The sequence below is a fragment of the Plectropomus leopardus genome, chromosome 17, assembly GCF_026936395.1.
Source record: "Plectropomus leopardus strain MGB_pleo_1.0 chromosome 17, ASM2693639v1, whole genome shotgun sequence".
Classification (NCBI taxonomy): domain Eukaryota; kingdom Metazoa; phylum Chordata; class Actinopteri; order Perciformes; family Serranidae; genus Plectropomus; species Plectropomus leopardus.
Window position 1 is genome coordinate 23942863 of NC_142192.1, and position 25520 is coordinate 23968382.

General features: G+C 36.1%; 3 protein-coding genes across 3 annotated transcripts; 1 reads left to right on the top strand and 2 right to left on the bottom strand.

Moving 5' to 3' along the window:
- The first annotated feature begins 3598 nt into the window (after window positions 1-3598).
- Window positions 3599-8446, top strand: LOC121957618 (prostate stem cell antigen-like). Its single transcript, XM_042506303.2, has 3 exons — window positions 3599-4155; window positions 4874-4993; window positions 7495-8446. Exons 1-3 carry the CDS (start codon window positions 4104-4106, stop codon window positions 7704-7706), a joined length of 384 nt encoding a protein of 127 aa, XP_042362237.1. The 5' UTR covers window positions 3599-4103; the 3' UTR covers window positions 7707-8446.
- A 7-nt stretch (window positions 8447-8453) lies between these two features.
- Window positions 8454-17900, bottom strand: clic1 (CLIC family member 1). The gene is made up of 7 exons (XM_042506302.2): window positions 17760-17900; window positions 17446-17510; window positions 15194-15303; window positions 14740-14865; window positions 13278-13384; window positions 12249-12430; window positions 8454-12123 (listed from the first exon to the last, which is right to left on the bottom strand). Exons 2-7 carry the CDS (start codon window positions 17485-17487, stop codon window positions 11962-11964), a joined length of 729 nt encoding a protein of 242 aa, XP_042362236.1. The 5' UTR covers window positions 17488-17510; window positions 17760-17900; the 3' UTR covers window positions 8454-11961.
- A 4556-nt stretch (window positions 17901-22456) lies between these two features.
- On the bottom strand, window positions 22457-25409 carry LOC121958306 (uncharacterized). Its single transcript, XM_042507204.2, has 3 exons — window positions 25210-25409; window positions 23827-23937; window positions 22457-22968 (listed from the first exon to the last, which is right to left on the bottom strand). Exons 1-3 carry the CDS (start codon window positions 25262-25264, stop codon window positions 22745-22747), a joined length of 390 nt encoding a protein of 129 aa, XP_042363138.1. The 5' UTR covers window positions 25265-25409; the 3' UTR covers window positions 22457-22744.
- Between the last annotated feature and the right edge of the window lie 111 nt (window positions 25410-25520).

Consider the following 25520-nt stretch of genomic DNA (forward strand, 5'->3'; position numbering starts at 1 on the left):
ATAGATTAAGGCCTATGTTGCACCTACTGAGCTGTTGTCTGCTTTTTGTCTTTGTGACATGATAAAAAACATAATCCTGAAATGTGGGTCAGATGATATTGGACACTGCTGAGATTCTTGGATAAACACCAGACACTAAAATAAACCTTTGCATCTCTTTAAAACTACAAATATTATCCAGTATGCAAACTTTTTTTTTTTTTTTTTAAAGGAATTTGGAGGTTTGCACAGCAGTGATTTAAACACGCATAAACATGTTTTTTGGCTCATAAAGCAGCACAATGTTCCCTTCTACTGACTAAACTGAGTTACTGCAGCTGCTGGTTGTTTATCAGCGACCGAGAGTCAGAGATACAGAGGCGACTCGCACAAAGACGGAAAAAAGACGGATTATCTTTGTATTTCTGTAAACAGAGGAGGGAAAAAAGACAGGAAATGTGATGCTGATGTAATAGTGGAGGGAAATGTGGATGGATGGCGGGGGGAGGGAGGATGGGAGGTTGAGGACACAGACAGGATTAAAGAACACCATCTGTCCGCTGAGATCCTTCAGCCAGCAAACAAAACATCGCAGTCAAATACAGAATCAGCTGGTTTATCACACTGTCTGTAGAAACACTCTCCTCCACTCCCTTACTGTTAAAAACTAGAAAAACCTCTGTCCTCACACCTGTTTTATTGTAAAACAGCAGAAATTGACTTAATTTAGGATTGAGTCATAGAGACAACAGTTACCAACTGTGTTTGCTGAAGTTGGCGTGAATGACATAAAGTCAAAAAATTTACTTCAGTTGAGGATTTTTAATTTACTTCCGTTGAAATTTACTCCAATCAAGTCAGTTTTCCCCTTTATATCTTAGAAAGTAGGCTCAATGGAAAGCAGAGGTGGCGATACTGTTTTATAGTGCTTTTTGTGTCATTGTATGTATAATATACACTATATTTTGCATTGTTTATATTGATTTCACCTTATTTTTAGCTCTTTTTGTTACCAACTTATCTCTTATCTTAGTGGTTTTGGACCTTGCAGCTACAGTTTTACATTATTTTACTGCACTCTTTTTTTAAATAAAACAATTTCACTACAAAATGTAAAAATTGCCTATATGTGAACCTACAAACAGGCAGTATTTTTTAGCTCATGCAAAGCTGAAATATGAAAATAAAACACTTTTATCTAGCAGTATTGAACTGATCGAAAGTTGTTTTTTTGTAAAAAAAAAAAAAAACGTTCAAATTCTTTTAGAAAATAAATGTCAAACTGTTTTTTAATACGAGCATTGCTGGATTCTAGTCACCAAAAATCTTCTCTTTCTCAATTGCATTCTTATTTCTATTTTGTTATACATGTATACATAATATATGTATATTTCTTGTGCTCTTTTCATGTGATTGTAAATGGTGAAGAGCGCGTTATGTGCTGATCTAGTAGGTGTAATTTGGAAAGCAGTATCACCACTTTATATGTATTTATAATTGTTGAATCTGGACATGTATGTGGATATTAATGTAAACATCTCTATGTTGTGTGTTGTCTTTGTTGTATGTGTTTAATGAATAAAAAAGGTTTTTTTAGTAAATTTTTTAAAGTTTTTTTTAAGTAAATACAACCCAAAACGTATGGGATGGGGACAGATGTGCACACTAAACAAACAAACAAACAAACAAACAAACAAACACACACACACACACACACACACACACACACTTCAAAAACATGACGAGTCATGAATGCTTAACGACATTTATAACTTGTCACTGTTCATTTGGGTATAAAATACAACGCAATTAAAAAAAATCTATAGTGCAAGAGAAATCAAATAAAATGCTTTGTAAATACAGTCTAAATCTGTTGGGAGTTTGTGAGTATTTTAAGGCACTTTTTCATGTTTTTGGCTGTGTGCTGTGTCATTAATCGATTGGTAAACAGCTTATTCAGTCTGAGCCTGCTTAGCTCGCTCCATCACAAGACTGCTGTCAGCAGACCGTCCTGCGTGCTGCCCTCATGTCTCCCATTACGCCCTCAAGGATAATTCAGTTAAACGGCCTCGCTCTCCAGCTCACTGACGCTCTGTCTCTCACATGCTGACTTTCTCTCTCTCCGTTTCTCTCTAAGACGCTGACTCTTTGTCCACAGTGCTGACTTTATTGCTGTCTGTCTTTTCTAGCTGCTGTCTCACCCAAACACACATTAACACCTAACGTCTGATTTTGCAGTAGTTGTTTTTACAAGTCAAAACCTTATGGACAGTTTTTGCTTATGTCTATAAAAATGTTTTGTTTTTGTAATAGTTACTCTAAAAATTATGATAAAGGATTTAAAAATAATATTGTTTCACTATTTAAGCATACAAATACAGCAGAAAAATGGTAAGAAATGCAACTAAAATACAGTGTGTTACATGTCAAGTGGTTTTAATGTCTTGGGCTTGTTTTTAATTTAAAGTCTATAAACTATATGTCTATAAATCACTGAAAGTGTGATTTTTTTATGGTCGACGGACATAAATCAGACAGGTAAAGCAGCGCATCAGTACTTTAAAGAAGTTTAAATTATTGCCACTTGATCTGGAAATAAAACTAGAATCACGCTTCCGCAGTTGTATGCCTGTGCATTAGCCAAGTCGCAAGATCAAGTCAAGATGTTAAAGTTAGCATCCGTGTGTGTGAAAACACAGATGCTTCACACACATCTTCCCCAGCACACAAGATCTGTACAAACAGCACAGTTTAGATGTAAGCACCCAAGGTCCGTGTTGCCAAGTCAATATCCACTAAACGTCTCCCCTTCTGTTCCTGAGTTATGATGCTGAATAATGGTCAAAAAAAGTGTTTTTGCAGAAAATTATGATGTCACAGTTGACCTTCATCTTTATACACAGAGTGACTTTTTTACCACCAAATTCAAAACGTCTTCTTGGTAGTCCAAGTGGACGTTTGTACTACGGGCGGACAGATTAATTAATGAAAAAGTATGCATATTAAGCTCAACCAACACCAGGGATGACAGTCTGCAACACATGCAAAGAAAATGTAGCATGGGAGGCACTTTTACTTTGTAAAACCTCAGGGAGCTATTTTTATTCATTCATTTTTTATCTAATTTTTCACTTGACTTCATAAAAAAAAAGTTGCTGAGAACTTGCTGTACATGAGGTTAAAAGCTTCAGTCTTGAGTAAACATTTTCTAGAGGCATTTAAACAAAGTTTTGCACTGAAGTTTGTTATATTTCAAATTCTTAATCTTGACAAAAACATTGAATTTTTATTGAAAATGCGTATCGGTTCCAAATACTAGTTATCAGTCTCATTAACAACTAATAATCGGTATCTGTTTCGGCCCTGAAAGAACAATATCGGTCGATTCCTAGTCTGTCCCAAATTCTAAGAAATTCCAGTGGCATTTTATGAAAGGTTTAGATGACTTTACTAATCTTTACTATTCCAAAAGGGAAATTTTTGTTGTCGCATATTAATGTCAAAAAGTATCAGCCTTGCATTTTTATCATAGCATTTTAACTCTGTGTTTTTAAACCCACATATTTCCAGATGATACTGAAAACAGGTTTTTGGTGTTATTTTTGCTTGATGTACTTTCCTTTGAGGTCAGAGATAATCTCATTCACTTCCTTTTCTTTATGTTTTCTCTAAATGAATGAACACCAATCAAATGCAAAACATAAAGCTGAATCTCAGACTTTCTTCAGCCACGTCAGCTGATAATAATTACCACTCCAAATTAAATTAGACGTTTACGAGAGGCGACACTGACTGCCAGAGTAAAACTGAGTATTCACGACAAAAGACAGGAGACAAGAGGAAGAGTGACATTCAGAGAAAAACTCAGAGGTGAACTGAGGTGGCGGACTATAAACATTTAAGGAGGTGCAACTTCATCAGTTTAACAGCAAATAAAGCCAAAGAAAAACAGCAGAAAAAGGCGAAGGGTGTGGACTTGGACTTCAAAGACAAATTTAATTTAGGAATGAGAATGTGGGATGTAACGGATCAGCGGTTAGATTGATAAGAGAGTTGTAACGTCCCAAGAAAGGATTATTTGAACGTGCCTGAATAGTTAAAACAAACTGAGGACAGGAAGCATCATGTCTCCTTCACAACTTATGATTGCACTCCTGTGTTTTCTACCTTTGGCAGGTATGTAATTTAGTTAATTCAACTGGTTAATTATAAGAGGACATTAAAACACTGTTTACTTTATCATAAAAAGTGTGTTTCTAGGGTCATGTCATTTAAACTATGTCTAATTTCTGTTGCATTTTTTGGCAAAACAGCAAAGTTTAAACAATTTAGAAAAACTTACAGAAGATTTAAAAAGTTGGTCCAGCCCCAAAACTGAGACTTCCTGACTGTAAGGTTTGGTGTTTAGTGTGATACTGGGTGTCAATCTTTATTTAACAAAAATAAATTTATAAGGATTAATTCCTGCAGTGTGTCCATCAAACTGGAATGAGTTCAAGATCAAATATTATCCCACATTTTTTTTTTCCATTTTGCAGAATGTGTTGCGCACCGATAAGTCTGTCAGTGGGCAATATTTACATATCAGCTATAAACTGGTGCATAAAGAAACTATGTCTCTATTACAAAATTCGTCACCAGAAAGCACTGAAAAGTTTATATTTATCTGTGATAGCTGTGATAACTGTCCTGCTCGATACTTATCCTGGTCACAGTACCTTTATAACCAAATTTAATGATCACTATCAAAACTGTTCATCTGATTAAGTGCAAAATCAGTCAAAATGTAATTGCCAGAATTTTAAAGTCTCAGATATCAAAGTCAGTATTAGCCTAAAAATTGTAGATTTCACAGTAAATTTTGTAATATTTTTTTCCATTTTTTCCCCTTCAGCCAGTTTGCACTGTTACACCTGTGTATTTCCAGCCATCTCTCCTCTCGACTGCTTTAAGTTTCCTCAGGAGTGTCCAGCCGGACAGCGCTGCCTGTCCAGTACTGCGATGGGGAGACGGGGTGAGCTCCAGATCTGTGTGTGTGTGTGTGTTTGTGTGTACTTCTGTGTCTGTAGATGAGATTATCTTCTGAGATTTTGGGGCAGGACGGTCACAATTTGTCATACAAAGCTTCAGTGTAACTTATAAGTCTGGATCGCCCCCTGGTGTCTGTCTGCAGTATAGGTCATAAAGCCCGCCCTGCCATGTTAATAATGGCACATGGGCCAAAATAAAAACTTAAAGTGCACACGAAATACATTTTTACCAAAGATTGTCGAAGGTCACTGAAGGTATTTCTCAATGTTTGTTCAAGGGATCGTTTTTATAATAAGTTCGGTTTCATAAGTTGTTCAGTTCTACAAAATTCAGTTCTTTGCGCAAAATTCAGCTCTGAATGACATCACCAGTGCAAGATGGCAGCACCCGTATCCGGGATATTTTAGCTTCACTTAAGCATGGTGGGAGTGAGCGGGGGGACGTCGTCCGGGACAGTTTTGTTTAGGTTCTGTAATAAGTCCACTGGATCTAAACATTAAACAGTGACTATTAAAATAAAGCGGAAACTATTAGTTTTTATTTCCAAGATCTCGGTTTTGTTTTCTTTGGCAGCACCTCTTGTGATAAGCAGTAATTTCAGGTGGATCTTACTTCCCTCAGATCCAAACAGTGTCGTCGCTGTGACGTCTGTCGGCCATGGTAACCGTTTACTAGCAACGCCAGCTATACTTGCCAGCCCTGAGACCTCAAAAATAGGTTGGATTTTGAAATCAATTGTATTGGTCCACCTAAAAAAAAAAAAGTGAGTTTCTGTGACTCTGTTTGCTGCATTCTGGTGACTTCTAAAGAATGAAAATAATAACTACATTTTATCACCATTTTTATGTTAAATACATTTAATTTGGTTTAGTTGTGGGTTCGTGGCCCTGGTACTCTGCCAGAGTGCCAAGAGGAGAGGCTGTACCACGCACGACAGGGACCCACAGCCGGCTGTCGTCCCTGGTCCATACACACCAGAGTCCCTGCTATGGATACTAAAATAAAAAATTGTGATTGTTTTCACGACCAGATCAGTGTAAAAACACAAGTGTAAAAAACCCCAAAATGAAACGAAAGAGTGACTCAGTGAATCAGATCTCTGTCGTTTCTCATCAGGCCGGTTGTCAGACCACTAATGCTGTGATGCCATCAAATTATTTCTAAAAATAGCTCTCTGGGCTCTGTGGGTGGAGCGAAATGTTACTGTATCTCATCAGAGCCTAAAACCTTTTTTTTTTTTTAACTTGCACATTAACCTGTGAATACTCCGACAGATTTCAGCGACAGCACCATGTGGGTAAATCAGTGTTACCAACCTTTAAGGGGGATCATTTGGTAAATGACTGAGATAAAAAGCAGCTTCTCTTGCTGTTTTTTTGTCATCAGTGTCGTCACAAATGTTGAGTGTGATTTCAGATCTATTGCCTGTCATAAAATTAGGTGAGAGGAATGAAGCAGTAGCATTTATCATTAATGCTTCACTAAACATCACCGAATGGATCAAATTTAATGGTTTTTGTACAGATGCAAAAAAAGGTTATTAGGAGTTGAGTCATAAAAATATCTACTGTAAATTCCTTATTTAAAATGAATCACTGCTGAATTTGAAAAATCAGCACTGAGTTTATTGATTCAAAATACTCAATTGCAAAAAATCTGATTTTAATTTACTTAACTTTCCCCCTTTATGAAAAATTCTTAATACGTCATTGATGATACATATATCATCCAAGTTTCCAATATTTAAATTAATATATTCCACTGCTCAAATTCATCACTTTCTCCTGATCTAAAAATTCAAGTCAAGTATACAATATTTAAATTCAATCAATTTAAATTGGACTGGTGATATAAGATACTAATATCATATTAAGTTCTAGTGGATGTGTAAAATTATAGACAATTGATTTTTCTATTCTAATCCTGACATGTAATAATATATTTAGTATTTAGTAATTTATTTTTGAGTATATTTAGGACATTTCTGAGATTTTAAAACTTAAAATTGGCCTTTAAAAAAAATGTAAGAATTAAAAGCACATACATTCAGATTGTTTAAATGGTGGTTAAATTTTGAGATTAAAGCAATGGCATAAATATATAGATTTTTAAAAATAATTTTGTTATATATAGTCTAGTTTTTGGGAGAAAAATTATGGTAATTGCTTTCACTTGTCTTTAGTCATCAATTTGTTTAATTCAAACCAGCGGTGCCCATAGCTGAACTCTTGTTTTTAACTTAAATGAATAAAAACGTTAAGGTTTGATTAACTACAAGTGATACACTATAAACAAGTCCTGCAAAATTTAAGCTCCAATCAACACATAATGCAGCTCAAGTATAAAAATACATCCCTGACTTTTTCAAATGAAATTTACAGAGAGAAAAAAAACTCACTATAGTCGGTATACATCTGCTTTTAAAATGATCATTTATGTGGTCTCTTTGTGCACCAAAATAAACTCCTCTGCTTTTTCTCTCAGGCGCTCTACAGATAACGATGTACGAGAAGAGCTGTGCCATCCAGTCTCAGTGTGGTGTGAGCGGACAGAAATACGCCTCAGGCCTCTACTTCAACTACACCAACGTGTGCTGTGACACTGACCTGTGCAACGGAGCCGAGTCCTTTGCTGCCCTCAGCTGGAGAGCAGCGGCTCTCAGCCTGCTGCCGGCGCTCGCTCTGCTGCTGGCCTGAACCTCGGAGGAGAAGGCGGCGGAGGTCTGGACGAGTTCATGCTTAACTCTGAATATGTAGGTGACCTGGGAAAGAAGAAAACTCACAGGCACATGAGCATGCAGCCATAAGACAACACGCTTTCTAATATTCCTGTTTTAATAAATAATTAACAGGCCCTGTATTCTGATGTGATTTTCAAAGGCCAATATTAGCACATATTTTCTAACACTTATCTTCTAAACAAAGCCATGAATTAGTAAGACTAAATTAAAACAAACTATTTGACAGCTGTGCAGAAATATCAAAATATATACTTATATACTACTAATAAATATATACTAGTGATGAAGCAATCTCACCTTAACTTCCACTTCGGTGCAGCTCTGGATCTTTCAGTCATATCATATCATACAACAACGTGAATTGAGTTGTCGACTGCTTTGAAACTCAAAATGCATGCTGTTTTGTTCTGGCATCTATCATTTTAACTTCAATCTCCATTATGACAATGACCCAGTTATGAAACTATTAAAACTTAGGCTAAATAAACACTGAAGAGATGCCTTTTTTGCAGTTCTGCTGTATTTCATATGCATTTTCTGTGTATGTACAGAAATTTGTTTTTGCATTGTTGTTTACAATCATTGCTGTCGAAGCTCTGAACCTACAGCTTGTACAGACAGGAATGTTTTCATTTAACTCTTCTTTTAACACCTTCTTGATCACGTTGTTACCGTCCATAATAAGTAAATAAACATCACTGCATCATTATAAAGATATTTTTTATTGGGATATTAATAAAAGTGTTTTTGTAGGGGCTTAAAAGTACAAAATACATTTCAGTTGTGCTATTAGTTTGATTGTCTTCATGGTATATTTCTACTGGTTTAGTGTCCACACCATTGTTTGTTTTGATCCTGTGGACTTTTAAGTGCAACTGCAGTGCTGCTAAAAATGAAATATTTGTAGGAGAACAGAGGGTAAAAAGGGGTAAAAAAAAAAAAAAAAGAAAAAAGAAAAAAAAAGCACAATATGGGTTCAATAAGAAAGAAAAAACATGACTAAAAAATAAAAACAGTGACATAAAAAAAAAAACCTAATAAAAGTAACATTTTAATATATCACGTTAAATGGTCCCTGAAATTGTATCAAGTCCGACAGTAGGAGATAAAAACTCTTCCACACTTGGGAGAAATACTAAAATATGTGAGCACTGAAATTATCCAGACACAATCCCTTTAATTGCTGGTCCATTTTTAGAAAATCCACAACAATTCAGTCAATATAAAATATACAGTATCAACTCTTTGACTGACACTTCATGGAAGGATTTAACTTGTGTTATAAATCATGTAGAAAATCTGCTCACGCTGGACGTCTGTGTACAAGATTGTCTTTTCATCGGCTTAAATTGCACTTAGGTTTTTACTTTTTTTTTTTTTTAAAAGAGCTTCACCCTGATCTGACAGACATGACACATAGTGAGGCTAACTTGAGCTCACAACAAACCTACCACATCGACAAAGTCTTAATTGCAAACAGCCTCTATAAAATGTTAAATTGCATAGTTGCAGTGCAGTTAATAAAAACGTCTACACAAGCCGCTGCTACAGTCGGAGAAGGCGTGCTGTTATTGGTTCCAGTTCTTCCCAGCGGGTCAATTTCAAGTCATTTTTTACGATTATTTCAGACTAACAAACTTAACTAGAGTGGATTCATCCTGCTGGTGACACACGACAGTGAGGTGACAGCCAGCAATCGCTAAATACACAAGGTTTTTAATTTAAGGATAAATCTAGTGATATTAAACACTTTCTGTCAACAAATCCCATGACAAGAGCGAAACCATCCCGAAAGCTTTTAACCCATTAATGGGCCACATCATAACACTAAGTGACATTTATCACAATGAGCATGAGCACTGTAGCTTATTTTAAATCACTCCCAAATAATGTGTCCTTCTGCTGTTAATACTGAAAATAGTCCCTAACAAATACACAATTTACTCCTGTTAGAGTAATTTTTGCCCCCCCCCCCAAAAAAAACTACAGTGCCCTCTAAGAAACCTCTTTGTAATTAAAATAATAGTTTGTGTGAAATGCAGAAACAGGCCTACTTTTAATTTTAGTGTGCTATTATTTTGTTATTTTCTTTGTTTAAAGTCACCAGAATGCAGAAAAATATTTTCTGACCCCTGCCACACTTCTTTTTTTTTTTTAAATCCTCCTTATTTTTGAGGTCACACATTTGACAAATAAGTTCATGACATATTGAGCAGCAAAGTCATGTGGTCTTTTCTTGGGATTTGTTGACAATGAGATAATAATATTGCCAGCTTTATCCTTAAATTACTGATGGACGGCAAACTAAAGCTGCAACTGCGTTTTGTTTTCCATTTTAAAAAATTGTGCATGTTTACACTGAACTTCCCCATGTAACAGAAGAGGCCTCGAGCTACCAGAGGAGGCAGGACACGTGCTCTCACTGCAGCACTTAGGCTGTTAACATCTTTTACGTCTTCATCCACAGCATCAACACAATCTTTCATACGACACTAAAGGCGATCCTTCATACATAACAGGCAGAAAAAAATAAATCATTGGCAGGAGGTGCCTACAGCAGATAACGAACGAGCTCTGTAATCTTGAATAATCCTTCACGCCTGCTGTGGGAGCGCAGAAAAGGGGAAGCCCAGGTCTATTGAAATAGTTTCCTGTCTCTCTGTGACTGTTTTCAGCTCTGCCTCTCTAAAGCGAGACCCGGTCTGCAGGCCGCCATTTCCTCTCTGAAGAGAAGAATGAGAAACATCTATTTAATAAAAAAATATGTGTAATCTGTTACTGTAAAAGGCTTTGTTCCCTCGTTAACAAAAGCCACAAAAGACACTTTGGCAGGTGAGCTGGTGCTGATACGCATGTTAGTCACCTAAAAACACACTTGCTTAATACCAAGACTGAAAATAAGAATTGACTCAGCTTGTGTGAAGGTAATAGTGAAAGTCTGATCTGATAGGCAGCTTTGAATCTGTTGAACTTTCCCGCAAAAAAAAAAGATATACTGTAGAAAACATCAAGAAGGGAACAAGAAACAACTTTACAGTGTGCATCTACTGATGGTGAATATGTACACAAGCAAGGCGGTAGTTTGAAGTGTGTAAAAATGTTTGTGTAAGTGTGTGCACATGTACATGGAGTGTGAGTGTGTGTGTGTGTGTGTGTGTGTGTGTGTGTGTGTGTGTGTGTGTGTGTGTGTGTGAGTGTGAGTCTGCAAGCAACCTTATCAATCAGTAAATGTCCAGGAAATCTCAGAATAAACTTTCACACATCTCATGTTTTTTTCTCTTTACACCGTCCTTTTGTCTCTTGTGCCTCCTCGTTTCCCTCCTGATGGAAACTGATCCATGAGGTCAAACTACAAAAGCAGTATTAGGGCCACACTGAGAGGAACAAAAAGTTTTGTGAGAGTAAAGTCTGAATAGCACCTGAATTCCCAGGAAAAAAATATTAAGATAATACAGTCAGAATTTAATGACAATTAAGTCTCACTATGTCAAGAAAAAAAAAATAAAATTAAGTCCTAATTTATTGGGAGTTAAGTTATATTATTTCAAGAAAAAACGCTGGACTATTACAAGAATAAAGTTGGAATCTAATCAGAATGACGTCATACCGTTTCAAGAAAAAAAGTTGTAAAATGTTTTCGAGTATTTCGAGAATAAAGCCAAAATTTAATGAGAATAAAGTCATACTATTTCAAGAAAAAAGTCTAAATATAGCAAGTCAGAATTTTTTGGAAAAAAACAAAAAAAGTCAGAATATTATGTGATTAAACTTGGAAATTTACATCCTGTTCAACTTTGCTTTACAGTTTTAGACTTTGTTGACTTATTATTTTTTATTGTTAGGATGAATGAAACTGCTGAATGCACACTGTGCACGTAACGTTAGGCGAGGAAGCTGAATAGGCCCGCTCGTGTTTACTTCATATTTCAATTTTTTCCAGGACGCCCAGGAAGGACATCCAGCTGATGGACAGGTTTTGGTAATACTCCTTCACAATGAACATAAGGAGTACAGCTTGATGATCGTAAACCAGCTATACTGACTCATCACAGCTGTCTAACATTATGACATTATGACTTTTTAGGCTGCAAAAAAATGACTGTGCAGATGCAACGAAATTCTCCTGAGAAACAGATCGATCAAGCTGCTTGCGGACTGTGTGTGCAGGTGAGTATTTGTGTGTTTTTGTGTTTGTGCATCCTATTGTGCTCCTACTTGAGAGCTTTAGCTACAGAGGAGTAGGCGAAGTGGACCTCCTCGTCAACTGGGCAGGTGGAGGAAAACTCCTCTCTGGCGTACGCTGCATTCAGGTACCTCCAGAGGTTTGTCAGATGCTGAGGGATGCTGAAGTTTCGGTATTTTAAACAAACCACCTCGAGAGAGAAAGAGAGAGACACATTCAACATCACCGCTGGACTCGAGCCTTCAGTTTCAGACCCAAAACATCACAATCTATTCATCCCGGCCCCCCGCTGCACAGATTAGAGCGGGAGATTACCTTCATGATGTGGAGCTTAGGCAGCAAGTTGCAGTCAGCCAGAGTAAGCTCTTGGCCGTCCAGGAAGGGGCGGGACGAGGAAGTGATCTCATCAGCGCTATTCTCGTCAATCTCGTCAGGAAGTGGGGAGCCGAGGTAATCGTCCAGCTTCTTCAGAGCCTTCAGCAGACCTCTCTCTAGATCTGAGCACACACAGAAAATACTCAAATACAGTGTGTAATCAACGCTAAAGGGATGGTTTGTGTCTCCCAAAATGACTTTTATTTTTTATTTCATGAAATAGCTGAAACTGTTAACTCTTTAGCACCTGGACCGTTTCTTGTGCTGCAATTTAGACGCCTTTCACAAACATTTAAATCTCTGAAACATGAGAAAATTGGTTTGACTTTCTTTGGAAACTCAGTGAAGACATAATGAGTAATTTGGCAAGAAATATCCCACAAACCGTAAAATAAATAAATACTTTTGGGTGTTTTTTTAAAGTAAAATGTGACAAAGGAGAGAAGAATGGCCATAAAATGAAGAAGAAGAAAATAATTTTTTGGCACTTTATTGAGTTCATTTTATTTTTTATTTTTTGTTTGTATGTTTGGTTTTGAACTTTGCATTTTTCTTTTTTTTCATTTTTTCCAGTAATTTTCTTGTATTGCCTGATTACGAATTTGCTCAGGTTTCAAAGGGTTATTAATTTAATTATATTTTCCAGAAAAAAGTGAGTGAATATAACCAACATAGCTTTCACCCAACAACAGTGACATTTTCGGTGAGATCACCCAACACAGAGACGGTTAACACAGAGAGCAGCAGGTGACCTGTTTGCTCTGAGGCAGAAAAGCTCAGACCGTAATGTTATTAGCTCGGACGCTCCCTGCTGGTTTTCTGTCTCTCCGAGAAACAAACAAGTTCAACTGTATTTGTCATGAAAAAATACCACAAAAAATAAAAAAGCGGGTTTATTAGAAATGTGATAACTTGGATTATTGTTGTAAAGATTCACATTAGACCTCTAACAGTATCAGATCTACTTACTGTCATGAGACTGAGGGTTGGAGTTCTTGACGTAAGCGGAGAATTTGGAGAAAACATCCATTCCTGCTGTGTTGGACTCTGGGTTACGAGCAGCCAGACGAGGAAACCTAAACAGACAGAGATAGTGACGATGATTTACTCATGATCTAATCACACCACAAATAATAAAATCACACCATTTATACAGGACAGCTAAAAGAAATCTGCAAAAAGTCAAAGCAGGAGGCAACAAAACAACTTTGGCTGCAGCTAATGATTGTTTTAGATTAATGCTTTTATTGACTGTGTTTACATGCACACTAATATTCCACTGTTATTCCAATATGAAAATATGCTGAATTTGATATGGGTCATGCATACAGCATTTTCTGTTTAGATATTATGAATTTAGCTTTTTTTTCCAATTAATGCATGTCAGAAATGCCGGGATTATTCTGTTTTTGGAGCATTTTTCGAACATGTATCCAAAACATTCAGAATATGTGTTTCAACAGGGGTTTTTACTGCAGTTTGCCAAAAGTTTGCAAGGCTGTGGGATAAAGATGCACGTCCAAAAGAACAGTCAAATTTTCTGGTCCAAAGGAGAGTCTTAAACACCGAGTCTTAAACAGCATGACAGACTTTTGACAGACTCAACAGATTTTGTGCACAAATACCACAACGCTGGCCTCTTATGGTCTGTGTTTGTGCGGTACAACAAGCCTGGCTTGGGGGGGGGGGGCTTTGAAAAAAACCCTATTCTGATGCAAAAAATTGTAATGAAAGAAGCGACTCTAGCTGTTCCACTCTTGGACGTGATAAACGACATGTTAGGGCAGGTATAATCTGAGTATGCATGTCTGCATGTAAATAGAAATATTAGTTGAATATCTATTTTCATTAGACATGTCAACAGCTTCGTAGGGATGTTGTCTTGTTTGGAGTAAGGGAAAAAAACAGAATATTTTGTGTATGTACAAGTAGTGATTTTGTGGTCTCCAAAATGTTGGAAATCAATTAAAAATTACTTTTAAAAAAGCCTGCGTGTACAAATTTTTGTGTGTAAGTCCACATATAAGGGCATATAGGGAGAGAAGCGTAGATATACTCATGTAGATGTATCGGGTTCGTCCTTTTAGTTTATGATGATTTTTCTGATTTTATTGAAGAAAAATGTACATGAGACATAAAGTGTCTGATTGATATTATGTCCTTGAAAGAGAAAAATTTAACAAATAAAATAAAATTTCCTACACCCCGAGATGACATCTTCAAATGTTTAGTTTTGTCTGATAAAAGTCCAAACATATTCAATTCATGATCACATAAGACAAAAAAGCAGCAGTTCCTAACAACTGAGAAGGATGTTTACTAAAAAAACTAAACAGTGATATTTTTTTTTTATGACGATCAACTACTAGTTTCAGCCTTAAAAACATACAAAATACAACATTTGTGAAACAGATGTGTAGAGTGTGTTTACTTCGGAGGGCAGAGATTTTCCTCCAGGAACTCCTCAATCTTGTTGGTGTCTGTTTTCACTTCGGAGCCGTACAACAGGAAGGGAGGCTGAGCACCCGGAGCCAGGTCCTTCAAGATGTCCGGCTTCCTAAAAAAAAAAGGTGGACAGAAATAAATAAAGTCAGAAACAGAGAGAGAGAGACAGACATCCAGCAGAAGAGACAGAGGTTTGAACAGCAGCAGAAAGAGATGGAAAAAAAGAGGGAAAAGGAAAATACACAAAACCACAGGAAATTACTTGTTTCAAACTCAAGACGTCCCGGCTAAAGTCCCTAAAATCGAAGCCAGAGAAGCTCTGTATCTTTAAACACTTCATATCTGAATGAAACGGCCTCTTGCTCCTTCTGGGAGCATGAAAACAGTGTGTGGACACTCCTCTGCTGTGCCAATAGAAACTGAGGCGTGTGTGTGTTCACCTCTTCATGTCCACCGTGGTGACGTCGAAGGTCACTCCTTTCAGCCACAGCACCATGAAGAGACGCTGGGAGAACGGACAGTTTCCGATGCTCTGACCATCGCTGCCCGCCTGAGACACAAAAACAGAGAACATTTTATATTTTATGTTTTTCATATATCCCTTATATTTTGTTTTTTTTCACATTGTGCGACGTGGTTGAGGTACATGTGGACCGTGGCGGTTACTTTGCAGTTTTTTTCTCTCTTTTCTCTTAGAAACAAATAAGCAAAAATATGTAAAAGTCAAGAAACTGAGCACCCAGAAGTTTTCACTCTTAAACCAAAATAGTGACGAAAATAATCAGCATTCGGAAGTATTACGACAAAACCTCCACCAACTTTTAAGTCACTGGAAACTTAGTGCAGAGCCCAGAGACAAAACTGAAGAAGTAAAAGCAACAGAGGAAAAACTTTTTAAAGAAAGAAAAGAAATCAGCTAAAAAAAAAAAGATAGCTCAAAGGTTACTGGCTCTGCATCATAAAATCATCACCATGTTTCTATTTCTTTTTTATTTCAAACAGCACTAACAAAAGCAATTTCAGCCGTCCATGAACGTGAATAGATCGACCATCAGAAAATTCATCGCAACAATCTTAATAAAATTTAAATATATTTTCAAGCAAAAATTTGAAAAATGTGTTTGTATGTATACAATAGTAGGGTTGTACTGTATCATATTGTCAGTATAGTTTTTGATATAATGAAGTAAAATTCACTCGATAATGGCAATATTTCGACATGTTGACATAATGACGCCATACCTTTACAGCGAAGTTACGACCAGCTCCACTACGGAGCCGTTAAGTTATGAGTGACGTCAGTAGTGTGTGGAGGTGTTAGGTCTGGATGTACCGAATGTTTTATGAACAGCTTTTGATTATGACTGTAGATACAGGCTCTTACAGACCAAATGATTAGAACTGAAACATTTAACCCTTTAAAACCTGAGCAGACTGGCTTGATTTCTTTCAAAAACATGGAAAGAGAGTGATAACTGTGAAAAATAATTCTCTAAATCTATACATATCTTACAATTTGTGGAACATTTCTTACAAAGTATTATTTTAAAGAAATTGCACAAACTTGCTCAGCGTTCAAAGGTTTAAATAACTGCGAAAAGCTTCTGAAAACATCACAACAAAAGTTCTGTCACTCCAGGTTTCAAAGGGTCAATAAAAAATTTTACAATTTTTTGCTGGTTTAACGTTCTTCTTTCTTTGTTTTATGACATTATAAATGGAGTATCTCTGATTTTGGATTAACATAAAATCTATTTCCACCACAAACACCTTTCATTTATACAAATACTGTATGTCTGTGATTGATAGTTGTACATGTATACGTATAGTTTACACTATCTTAACTGTTAAAAAACATAGAAATATATTAACATGATTGCACAGTCATTGGTAAAATATGCACAGTAGGAAACTGCACAGGATGTTTTTAATGTTAGGAGCCACATAATTCATTCTAGTCTTCATGTAGAGCTTGCTGGCTGCTACGGAAATGATCATACAGCTTCAAAATGTTCCTTGTGTAGCTGCAGGAAACCATATTTCATGCTCTATATCCCATTAAGGGTTTCTACAGTGGGCAGCATACACTTAGCGTTATTATAAAACAGTAAACCAATGTGAAACTATACTTAAATATTCTGTTAATATCAAGTGTCACTGAAGAGGCGGAATAAAAACCAGCATTTAGAGAAGTTACAACAGCAGCTTTCACCCCTGAAGGAAAAAAAATAGAGGGTGGTGCACATGTTCACATGTTCATACAGAGGAATCATTATTTTAACTTGTGTGAGACCATGAGGGGAGGCCATATTTGTAATATTGGAGCATGTTTTTTTGGACTCAAAGAAAATGGGATTAACCTGCCTGACACACTAAACATAGATTAAAGTCGGCTGCACAATGAGTTAACGTGCATTTAATTAGATTACTGTCATGTGTAAACCCGGCGAGTCAGCAGTTAACTGACATGAATATTATGACACTGTAATGTGATTTAAAACGCACAAGGTGACTTTATATCGTAAACACAGGCGGCGAGATAAGTTATTAGCTTTTAATGACAACAGAGTGAGAATGCGGATGAAATGATAAGATAACAAACCTAACACACTCCTTATCTGCAGCTTTGAATACATTATGTCGACACTTAGTGTTTTTTTTGTTTTTTTTTAGGCATCATTCAATCACTTACCTTCACAAAAAGTTCAACTTTGGGCTGATTCGCGTCACTCATTTTCGCCTGCTGCTGCACGAGACCTGCGCGAGGACACAAACACAAACAAGAGGTTCAAATAAAGCTGATAAAGTTACATTTCCTAAAAAAGAAACCGAGTTTGAAACGCGGGCAGCCAAGCCCATCTTCCGCTACAAACTCCAGTCGGTAAATGACAAATTAAACATTGTAGCAGCTTCACGAGCGGCCGAAACTTCACACACGGCGAACTTCAGCGTCCTAAAAGCGACAAAATATCAAAATGTAGCTTATTTAGAGTCTGCACAAGTTACCTCAAAATGTTTGAAGCTGTCGCTGTCGCCTGTAGCTGCCTGCTGGTAGTTTCCCCTCCCAGTTCTGCTGCCTCTCTGCAGCGACACACTCCTCCTCCTCATCACCATCATCTTCATCACAGTTCCTCCATTTCCTGTTGGTGCGTGACGACCTGAGAGTTCAAACCAGGAGGCGTTCAAGAGCGCCAGCGACCAAAACAGCTGACAGGCTCTGAAGTCAGAGAAGAAGAGGAGGTCAGAGTTATTTTCATCTCAAAAATGAGTCATTAAAAAAGAAACTTGTCTTCACAGAAGTTTAAAATTTAAAATTTAATGTGAGAAACGTGCAGCGGTGGACAAAGTATTCAGATCCTTTACTTAATACGTGTGAAAATGCTCTGCTTGAAAATGTTACTTAAGTAAAAGTACATAAGTATGATTAGGAAATGTTGTTAGGATATTAAAAGTATGTTGTGTAAGTTGTGTTTTTCTGTTTTTTTCTTTTCCTTTTCTTTAGAGTTTAATGCAATTTATTCATTTGATGTAGGTTTTTTTTCTGTATTTACTTGTGTGGTAAAATAACATAAAATGCAATGTATTTCAAAGAAATGACTGATGTATGAACTATAAAGTATTTGGAACAGAAGATATTAAAAGTAAATGTACCGAATGAAAATAAGTAAATGATTTTTGTTTTTGCAAAAAAAAAAAACCAAATATCCCAAAATTCAAAATTATTGTTAAAAAAGAAAAAAAGGGGAAAAAAATACATGAAAACCAATGACCCATGACCCCTATTTTCTATAAATATCACATCAGAGATGATTTTTAAAAAATATATTCTTGGTAACTGATTACATTTTTCCATATAGATTGTACATATTCATTTACAGAGTCATGCCTTTCTGCATCCTTTTCTGGTTCCTGTCCACATGACTCAAAACATTTTATACTGGCCGCTGATGTTTGAAAATGAAGCTTAAAAGCTTAAAGTTTAAAAAATGAGACTTTAAAAAAAAAATATGCACATATATATATATATATATATATATATATATATATATATATATATTCTTTTTCATTATGTCTCCTGTGTGTTGGATGAAGACATTTCGAGTCTTTCTGTCTGCAGTATTAATGTTTCTTTGTGTCTGCCCTCATTCAAATAACTTGGCATGTCCACATATACACATTAACATTTGTATTTAAATGCTCCGTCCAGTGTGTGTAACAGTTTAGTAAAGAGCCAGCAGAGGGAGATATTGAACTTTACATTGTTTGCTGCTCTCAGTGGTAAAACAAGACATGGAAAATTGTAGAGTCTGGTCCAACAAATCTGGAAAATCAGTATTAAGAGGGAAGTCCTGGTAGGTCGTCAGTCTAATGAGCATTTAACACTTAAAACCTTAATTTAAATACAGTGTTTGAGGTAATGAAGGCCCAAACTGACATCCAGGGAGTCATTGAGGGACGTGCTGTTTAAATAGTTAAATCTCTGAAACCCACAAGAGGCAGTTTAAGACTGTAAATCTTTACTGTGATGAAAAACATCTCACCTAGGGGTTTTTGCAATCAGAAATGTTCCTTTATTGGGATTAATAAGTAAATTGTATGGTTATTAAAACACACATACAAAGTGACTGACAAAAATCTTTAAAAATGGTCTGAATTTCATTTCATTTATTTATGTCACACCACTGTTTTCATGTGTTAAAAGAATTAACTTCTGACCTAGCTGAGAAAGCAGTAGAAAAAATGTTTATGTCCTTTCAAAGTTTGTTTTTTTGTAAAGTTTTTCTTTTTGCTTGTTTTTTAGCTGTAATTTTAGTTGCTAAAAAGTGCTATATTATTATATAACTGACACTCCAATATGAAGAAGAGATTATTTTTTTAACTGTAGCCTACGTATTCAACTATTTCTCATTTAAACATAGTAAATATATTGTAGAAGCCTCAGATAATCACATTGTGGTGTATTTGTATTCATCCTTGAACAGTGGAGAGCATCCTTTGTTTTGAGATGACTTGCATGTAGGGTGATGACACACGACTGAATAGATCATCAGGTTGTTGTAACAATGGTGAATTGTCGACTATTGCTGGAAAGTGGAAAGACAAAATGTCACAGCAAAGACCCTCCTCACAATAACAGCCCTACACATGACGTGCACACAAACCTGTTCGGTGTCTCTGTCAATAATAACAATAATAACAGCATCTGAAGCCCATTACTCATATTTTCTACAGATGCAGTTACGGTTCCAAAGAAAATAAACATTTAATGTTCACCTCTGCATTAATTTATTTATTTAGATTTAATGTTTCAGTCACAAGGACCTTTCTAAACACATATTCATGAAGTAATACAGATCTTAAATATAGACGATACTATAATTACCTTTAAAGCAGGCTGGGAGTTGGCCCCAAATTATATCACTGACTTACTAACCCTTTAGCCTGAATACAGTCTGAGATCCTCCGACAGACGTGTGTTAGTAATTCTTAGGTCGAGGCTAAAAGCAGGAGAGTTGAGGCCCTATGACTCTGGTATAACCTGCCGGAGGAGATAATTAAGGCGAGCTCATTTTCTTCTTTCAAATCTCGAAAAAACACACTTTTTCTGAAAAGTTTTCTCTTGAATCTGTCACTAGTCTGTTTTAATTTTACGTCTTTAATTCACACCTCGCTTATCATTATTGTTTTATCAGTTCTACTTTCAAAGGAACAACTGGTGATTCCCTGGTTTTGTTTTGTTTTTTTAAAAGTGTTATATAAGCAGTTAATATTATTGTGTGATAGTCCACAGCTGTTGTGTCCAGACAAAAAACTCAAGATTCTCTCAACTATTATACAATATCTATAGGTTAATACATATTCAAACTCCTTTTGAAATTAATAAAACTAGAATTACTACATCATGGTTTTATGTGTCCACACGCCCGTCAAGTTGCAGTTACAGTTTACATCCATTTCTGTGAAAACGCGGATGCTTTACACGCAGAAGATAAGTACAATCAGCAGAGTTTACAGGTGGACATCCGAGATTAATGTCAACGATTCAGTATTTCACCAAATGTCTCCCTTTCTCTCCGTGAGTCATGACGCTGAGTCATGGACAGGAAAGTGTTTTAGCAGAACATTATGATGTCAACATGAAGTTGACCTTTGACCTCTTTGGTATAAAATGTTATAACTTCATCATTTTATCAGAACTAAACATGGAGAATCAGCATTCAGTTTCTATGCTCCGTATATCTGGAACAAACTACCAGAAAATATCAGGTCTGCTGAGAGTCTGAGTTCTTTTAAGTCAAGGTTAAAGACTCACTTGTTCACTGCTGCCTTTCACTAAAAGGCTTTTTACTTTTTAAATTTTATATTTTACTTCGAAACTCTGCACTGCAACTCTTATTTCAATATATGTGTTTTTATATTTTTGGGTTTTATCTGTTGTTTTCCCACTTGCTTTTTTTTAATCACTTTTTACATGCTTCTTTTATAATGTTTTAAATGTGTTTCCTTTCCCCCTGATGTTGTATTTCAATGTTCTGTGTGAAGCACCTTGAATTGCCTTGTTGCTGAAACGTGCTATACAAATAAACTTGCCTTGCCTTGCCTATCATATTAGATATTTGTGTGAATTTTTGCCACAATTAGCATATCGATTCTTAAGTTCTGGCCAAAAACATGTTTTGTGAGGTCATCGTCACCTCGACCTTTGACCTTTAACCACCAAATTCTAAGCACTTTATTCTTGAGTCCATGTGGACGTTTGTGTCATATTTGAGGGAATCCCCTTGTAGGGTTGCATTTTTAGGAGGAAAGATGTTTAAAAATATACAAAATATTAATCTCAGGCATCTCACTGTACCCAGTCAAGCTTTTGTGGCAGGTGATTCCAAAATTTTGAATGGTAATGCATATGTTGAGGACATGATCTTAATGTGTTTGATGCTACAGTCATAAATCATAATTTATGAAGATAACAAGGCAGAAAAATAGGTCATTATGATTATTTTTAATGATGTAATTAGTTTTAAAGACAACGGAGGATTAGGGCCACGTTAAAGAAAAAAATGTTCGAATTCAAGAATGAAGTCCTAACATTACAAGAATAGAAAACTAATTTTGATAATAAACTTGTTTTATTATAATAAACTACTAGTTTTACAAGAAAAAAGTTGTAATTTTATGAGAATAAAGTCTCAATTCTCTGAGAAAGGGGACATTATATTATATATAATATTATATTATATTATATTACAGAAATAAACATGTTGCCAGCAAACTACAGAAAAGGTGAAAGCACGGACAACCTCATTAACAACTGCTGTCCCCGATGTCGTACCCAATGCTGTGCCGTGCCAAACTGTGCCACAGTGTGTGTGTGAAACAGGCTATAATGACTTTATTTCTCATAAAATTACAACTTTTTCTCATAGTATTTTTACTTTTTTTCTCAAAATATTACAACTTTATTCTCAAAGTCTCAAAAAAACAGATTGTCCTCAATGTGGCCCTAAAACTCTGTTTTATATGGACCCTAACAGTCAGGACCAGTGGATTGAGATTGTAGAAGAAATCCACACAATGGAAAGACTGACATCGCCCGAGACTACAACAAGCACAGATGGAAGAAAAGTGGGAGAAATGGACACTATTCAAAGCCAAAAACATCAACAAAGACGACAGACAGAAACAACAGATATAGATTCTGGTGATGTGACTCCCAGACATGTATTTCATATTTTTGTATTGTTTTGAAATGTGGGTTGTACACGTAAGGTTTGTATATGCAAATATATGGATGTAGAAATCAACAATAAAAAATTAAGTGAAAAAAAACCCCTCTGTTTTATAGAATTATCTCTTCATTACACGATAAAAGGAAAAATCACAGTAAGCGGCTGATTCTGATTTATACTAATTCCTTCATGACAGAGTAAGTAAAAACAATAAACAGATCTACTCGGAGAACTGTGGGAACAGAGGGCGATTATGTAAAACTACAACTCCCACAAACCCCTCAGAGCTGAGAGGATGGCAGCACAGAGGGCCAAAATCAGAGGGCGCTGGACAGAAGCGGCTCCATTACACAGATCTGTTGTGCAACACTGGAAACTGCTGGTGAAATCGGCACCCAGAAGGCTGCTGTTTATTGTCGTTCCACACAGACGTGAGCTGAGGCAGCCGCGGATGTGCAGGGTGACTGATTCTGTCGCATTGAACTCTGGGAGGATTGGAAACAGAAAAGGGTGTCAGCACAACTAAAAAATAAAATTAAAGGAATTTAATTTGTAAATCAAACTGAGTTCTAAATTATAAGATGAACATTCCGTTGCTATAGCAACCGCTGCTGAAAAAATCCCGTTTGTTTGTAGTTACATCAACATTTTCTCAGATCTGTTAATGAGCAAATAATCACAGGCCTCTTTTAGTGACTCATTAAAAGTTTAACCCTTGAGGTGTATTATGCTCTGTTTGTATGGGTCTTATTTTGAGGTCAGAGGTCTAGGAATAATTACGTCTCGGAGTCAGATGAGTAGAATATTGATACTAGGCTTACATGACATGGACTGTGGCCCTTGGGGGTTATTTTTGTGATTAAAATACAATAGGTGAGGAATGTTCACTGATGAATGTGTAGATGCTTGTACCTATATAAGAGACATGCATGAGTTGTAAGGGAGAGATTCACATTGGTCCCGAATCTTCTCCTAGGCAGACCATGGTGCCTGGTGGATGCTGAACTTTGTTGTAATAAATTAATTCTTATGCAACCAAGTCGGTGTCAGCGGCGGTTCCTTCATCAACTACACATCATTGCTACTTAAGAAACAACGACACCCTCTATGGAAAAAGTTGTTGGTAAAGAAATGTCGGTAACGTAGTAAACATTACTTAAAGACATTTTTTGGTGTATGCTTTTGGTTATGTAACCTTAAAGCAACTGTTTACCATGTAAATTAGTATTATATGACAAAAAAGGGGGTAAATCTTGATAGAATTATAAACAATACTGTATGGAAAATATACAAAATCATGAAACTTATGTAGGTTATTTTGAATATTGCAGAGGTTTACTTACGTGCTTGTCCACGGTAGCAACTCTCATTCGCATTACTACATGTGACTTCACTGCCGAACAGACAGGTGTCTATTAGACTGATAGGGCACTGACGACAGTTCAGGCATTGTGCTGTTCAGTGGAAAGAAACAAAAAAATATGTCATAATCAGATTCACAGCAACTCACTTTACAACATAGTTTTCAAGTTTCTTATCATCTCAGAGTACAATAGTATCAGGTATAATCAGTGCTAGTGTCTAATTTCTCCAGTACCTCTGTGTTGTATATCTTTTGTTTAATGAAAAAACTGAAAGTTTTTAGAGGTGCTTGTTTTTGGATCTTTTAGCTATATTTCAATCTACTCCTTTAAAGGTACAACTCCTCCTGATCAATCTTTTTTGTGATAAAACATCAATCACTGGGATGAGTTTTAAAATGGTTTACCCAAAGCAAAACCTGATTGAGTTCCCCATGGCTCTATACTCGGCCCGTTGTTTTTTAATTTATTTTCTCTTTCTTTACTGCAACTCCACAACACCCTTTTTAAAGAGGTAAATTTAGAGAAACAAAATACTCTCTAGACAATTTACTTTGCCTTGAAATACGTTGTGGCCCCATACTACTATACCCATATACCCATACTGTCTATATCAATTACACCATAAACAGGAACACCCTGATAGATCTGTGGCAATAGAGCTGGATCAGGTACTTGGGACTGGACGTCCAGATGATGTTGGACTTTTTCATTAGACAAATTACATTTCATTACAGCTGGAATTAAAATCCTGTTGACAATATTTTAAATGCCTAACAATTTTATAATTTCGAGTTGAGTGGATGTGAACATTATAACATTTTGCAGGTGTTGGGTTTTGTTCTTTATACCCCAAGAGTATCGTTATTTTGTGTAAAGTTGACATTTGTATGAGACAATTGGAAGATGTTGTTTTTTAGTTACTTAATACAAATTAAAAGAGACAAAATATCAATGCCATCTGTTGTCAGTACTCTACATCAAATTACGGTTGGCACTGGACTTTGGTCTTCCAACATTACAACCTAAATTCAACCAAATGTCTAACAACATTGGTGGGCTGCTGGGTTGTGACAAAACTTTAATAGAGACGTCATAATAACTAATAATAACTCATATTTATCTTTGTTTTTAACCGTAATGAGCCAATAGTACTAACGTGCTGCTTGCATAAGCCATTTATTTTCACTGCATCAGATAAAAAAAAAGTTTAAATATTAAAAAAATAATATTAAAGACATTTTAATTCAATAACAATAATTAGTAAAGTAAAAAAAAAATAAGTTGAACTCATTAGCTTTAAGTGTGGGTCTACTAATAGGTACTATTTTGCCCACAGGGCATTATGTAATATTCTCAACTTACCTGCTGCGATGAAGACACTCAAGATAATCACTGGTTTCCAAACTCCGTCCATCATTTTCAAGTCAATGGATTCCGGTTTTTAAAAAATGTGTAATTAAAGGTTTAAATACTTGTCAGTCAAGTGCGCTTGCAACAAAGTAATGACAAGTTTTCTTTGCAACTTTTCATGTCCTTCAACGAGGAAGGAATGTGCAAGAATGAGGTTCAACAAGTTTTGTGTTCCAGCTCAGTGAAGTTGAAGTCTGTGGTCATTACTGAAAAAAACACAGCTGAAACATTCACAGCCTGGAGGAAAAAAGTAACAGTCACTA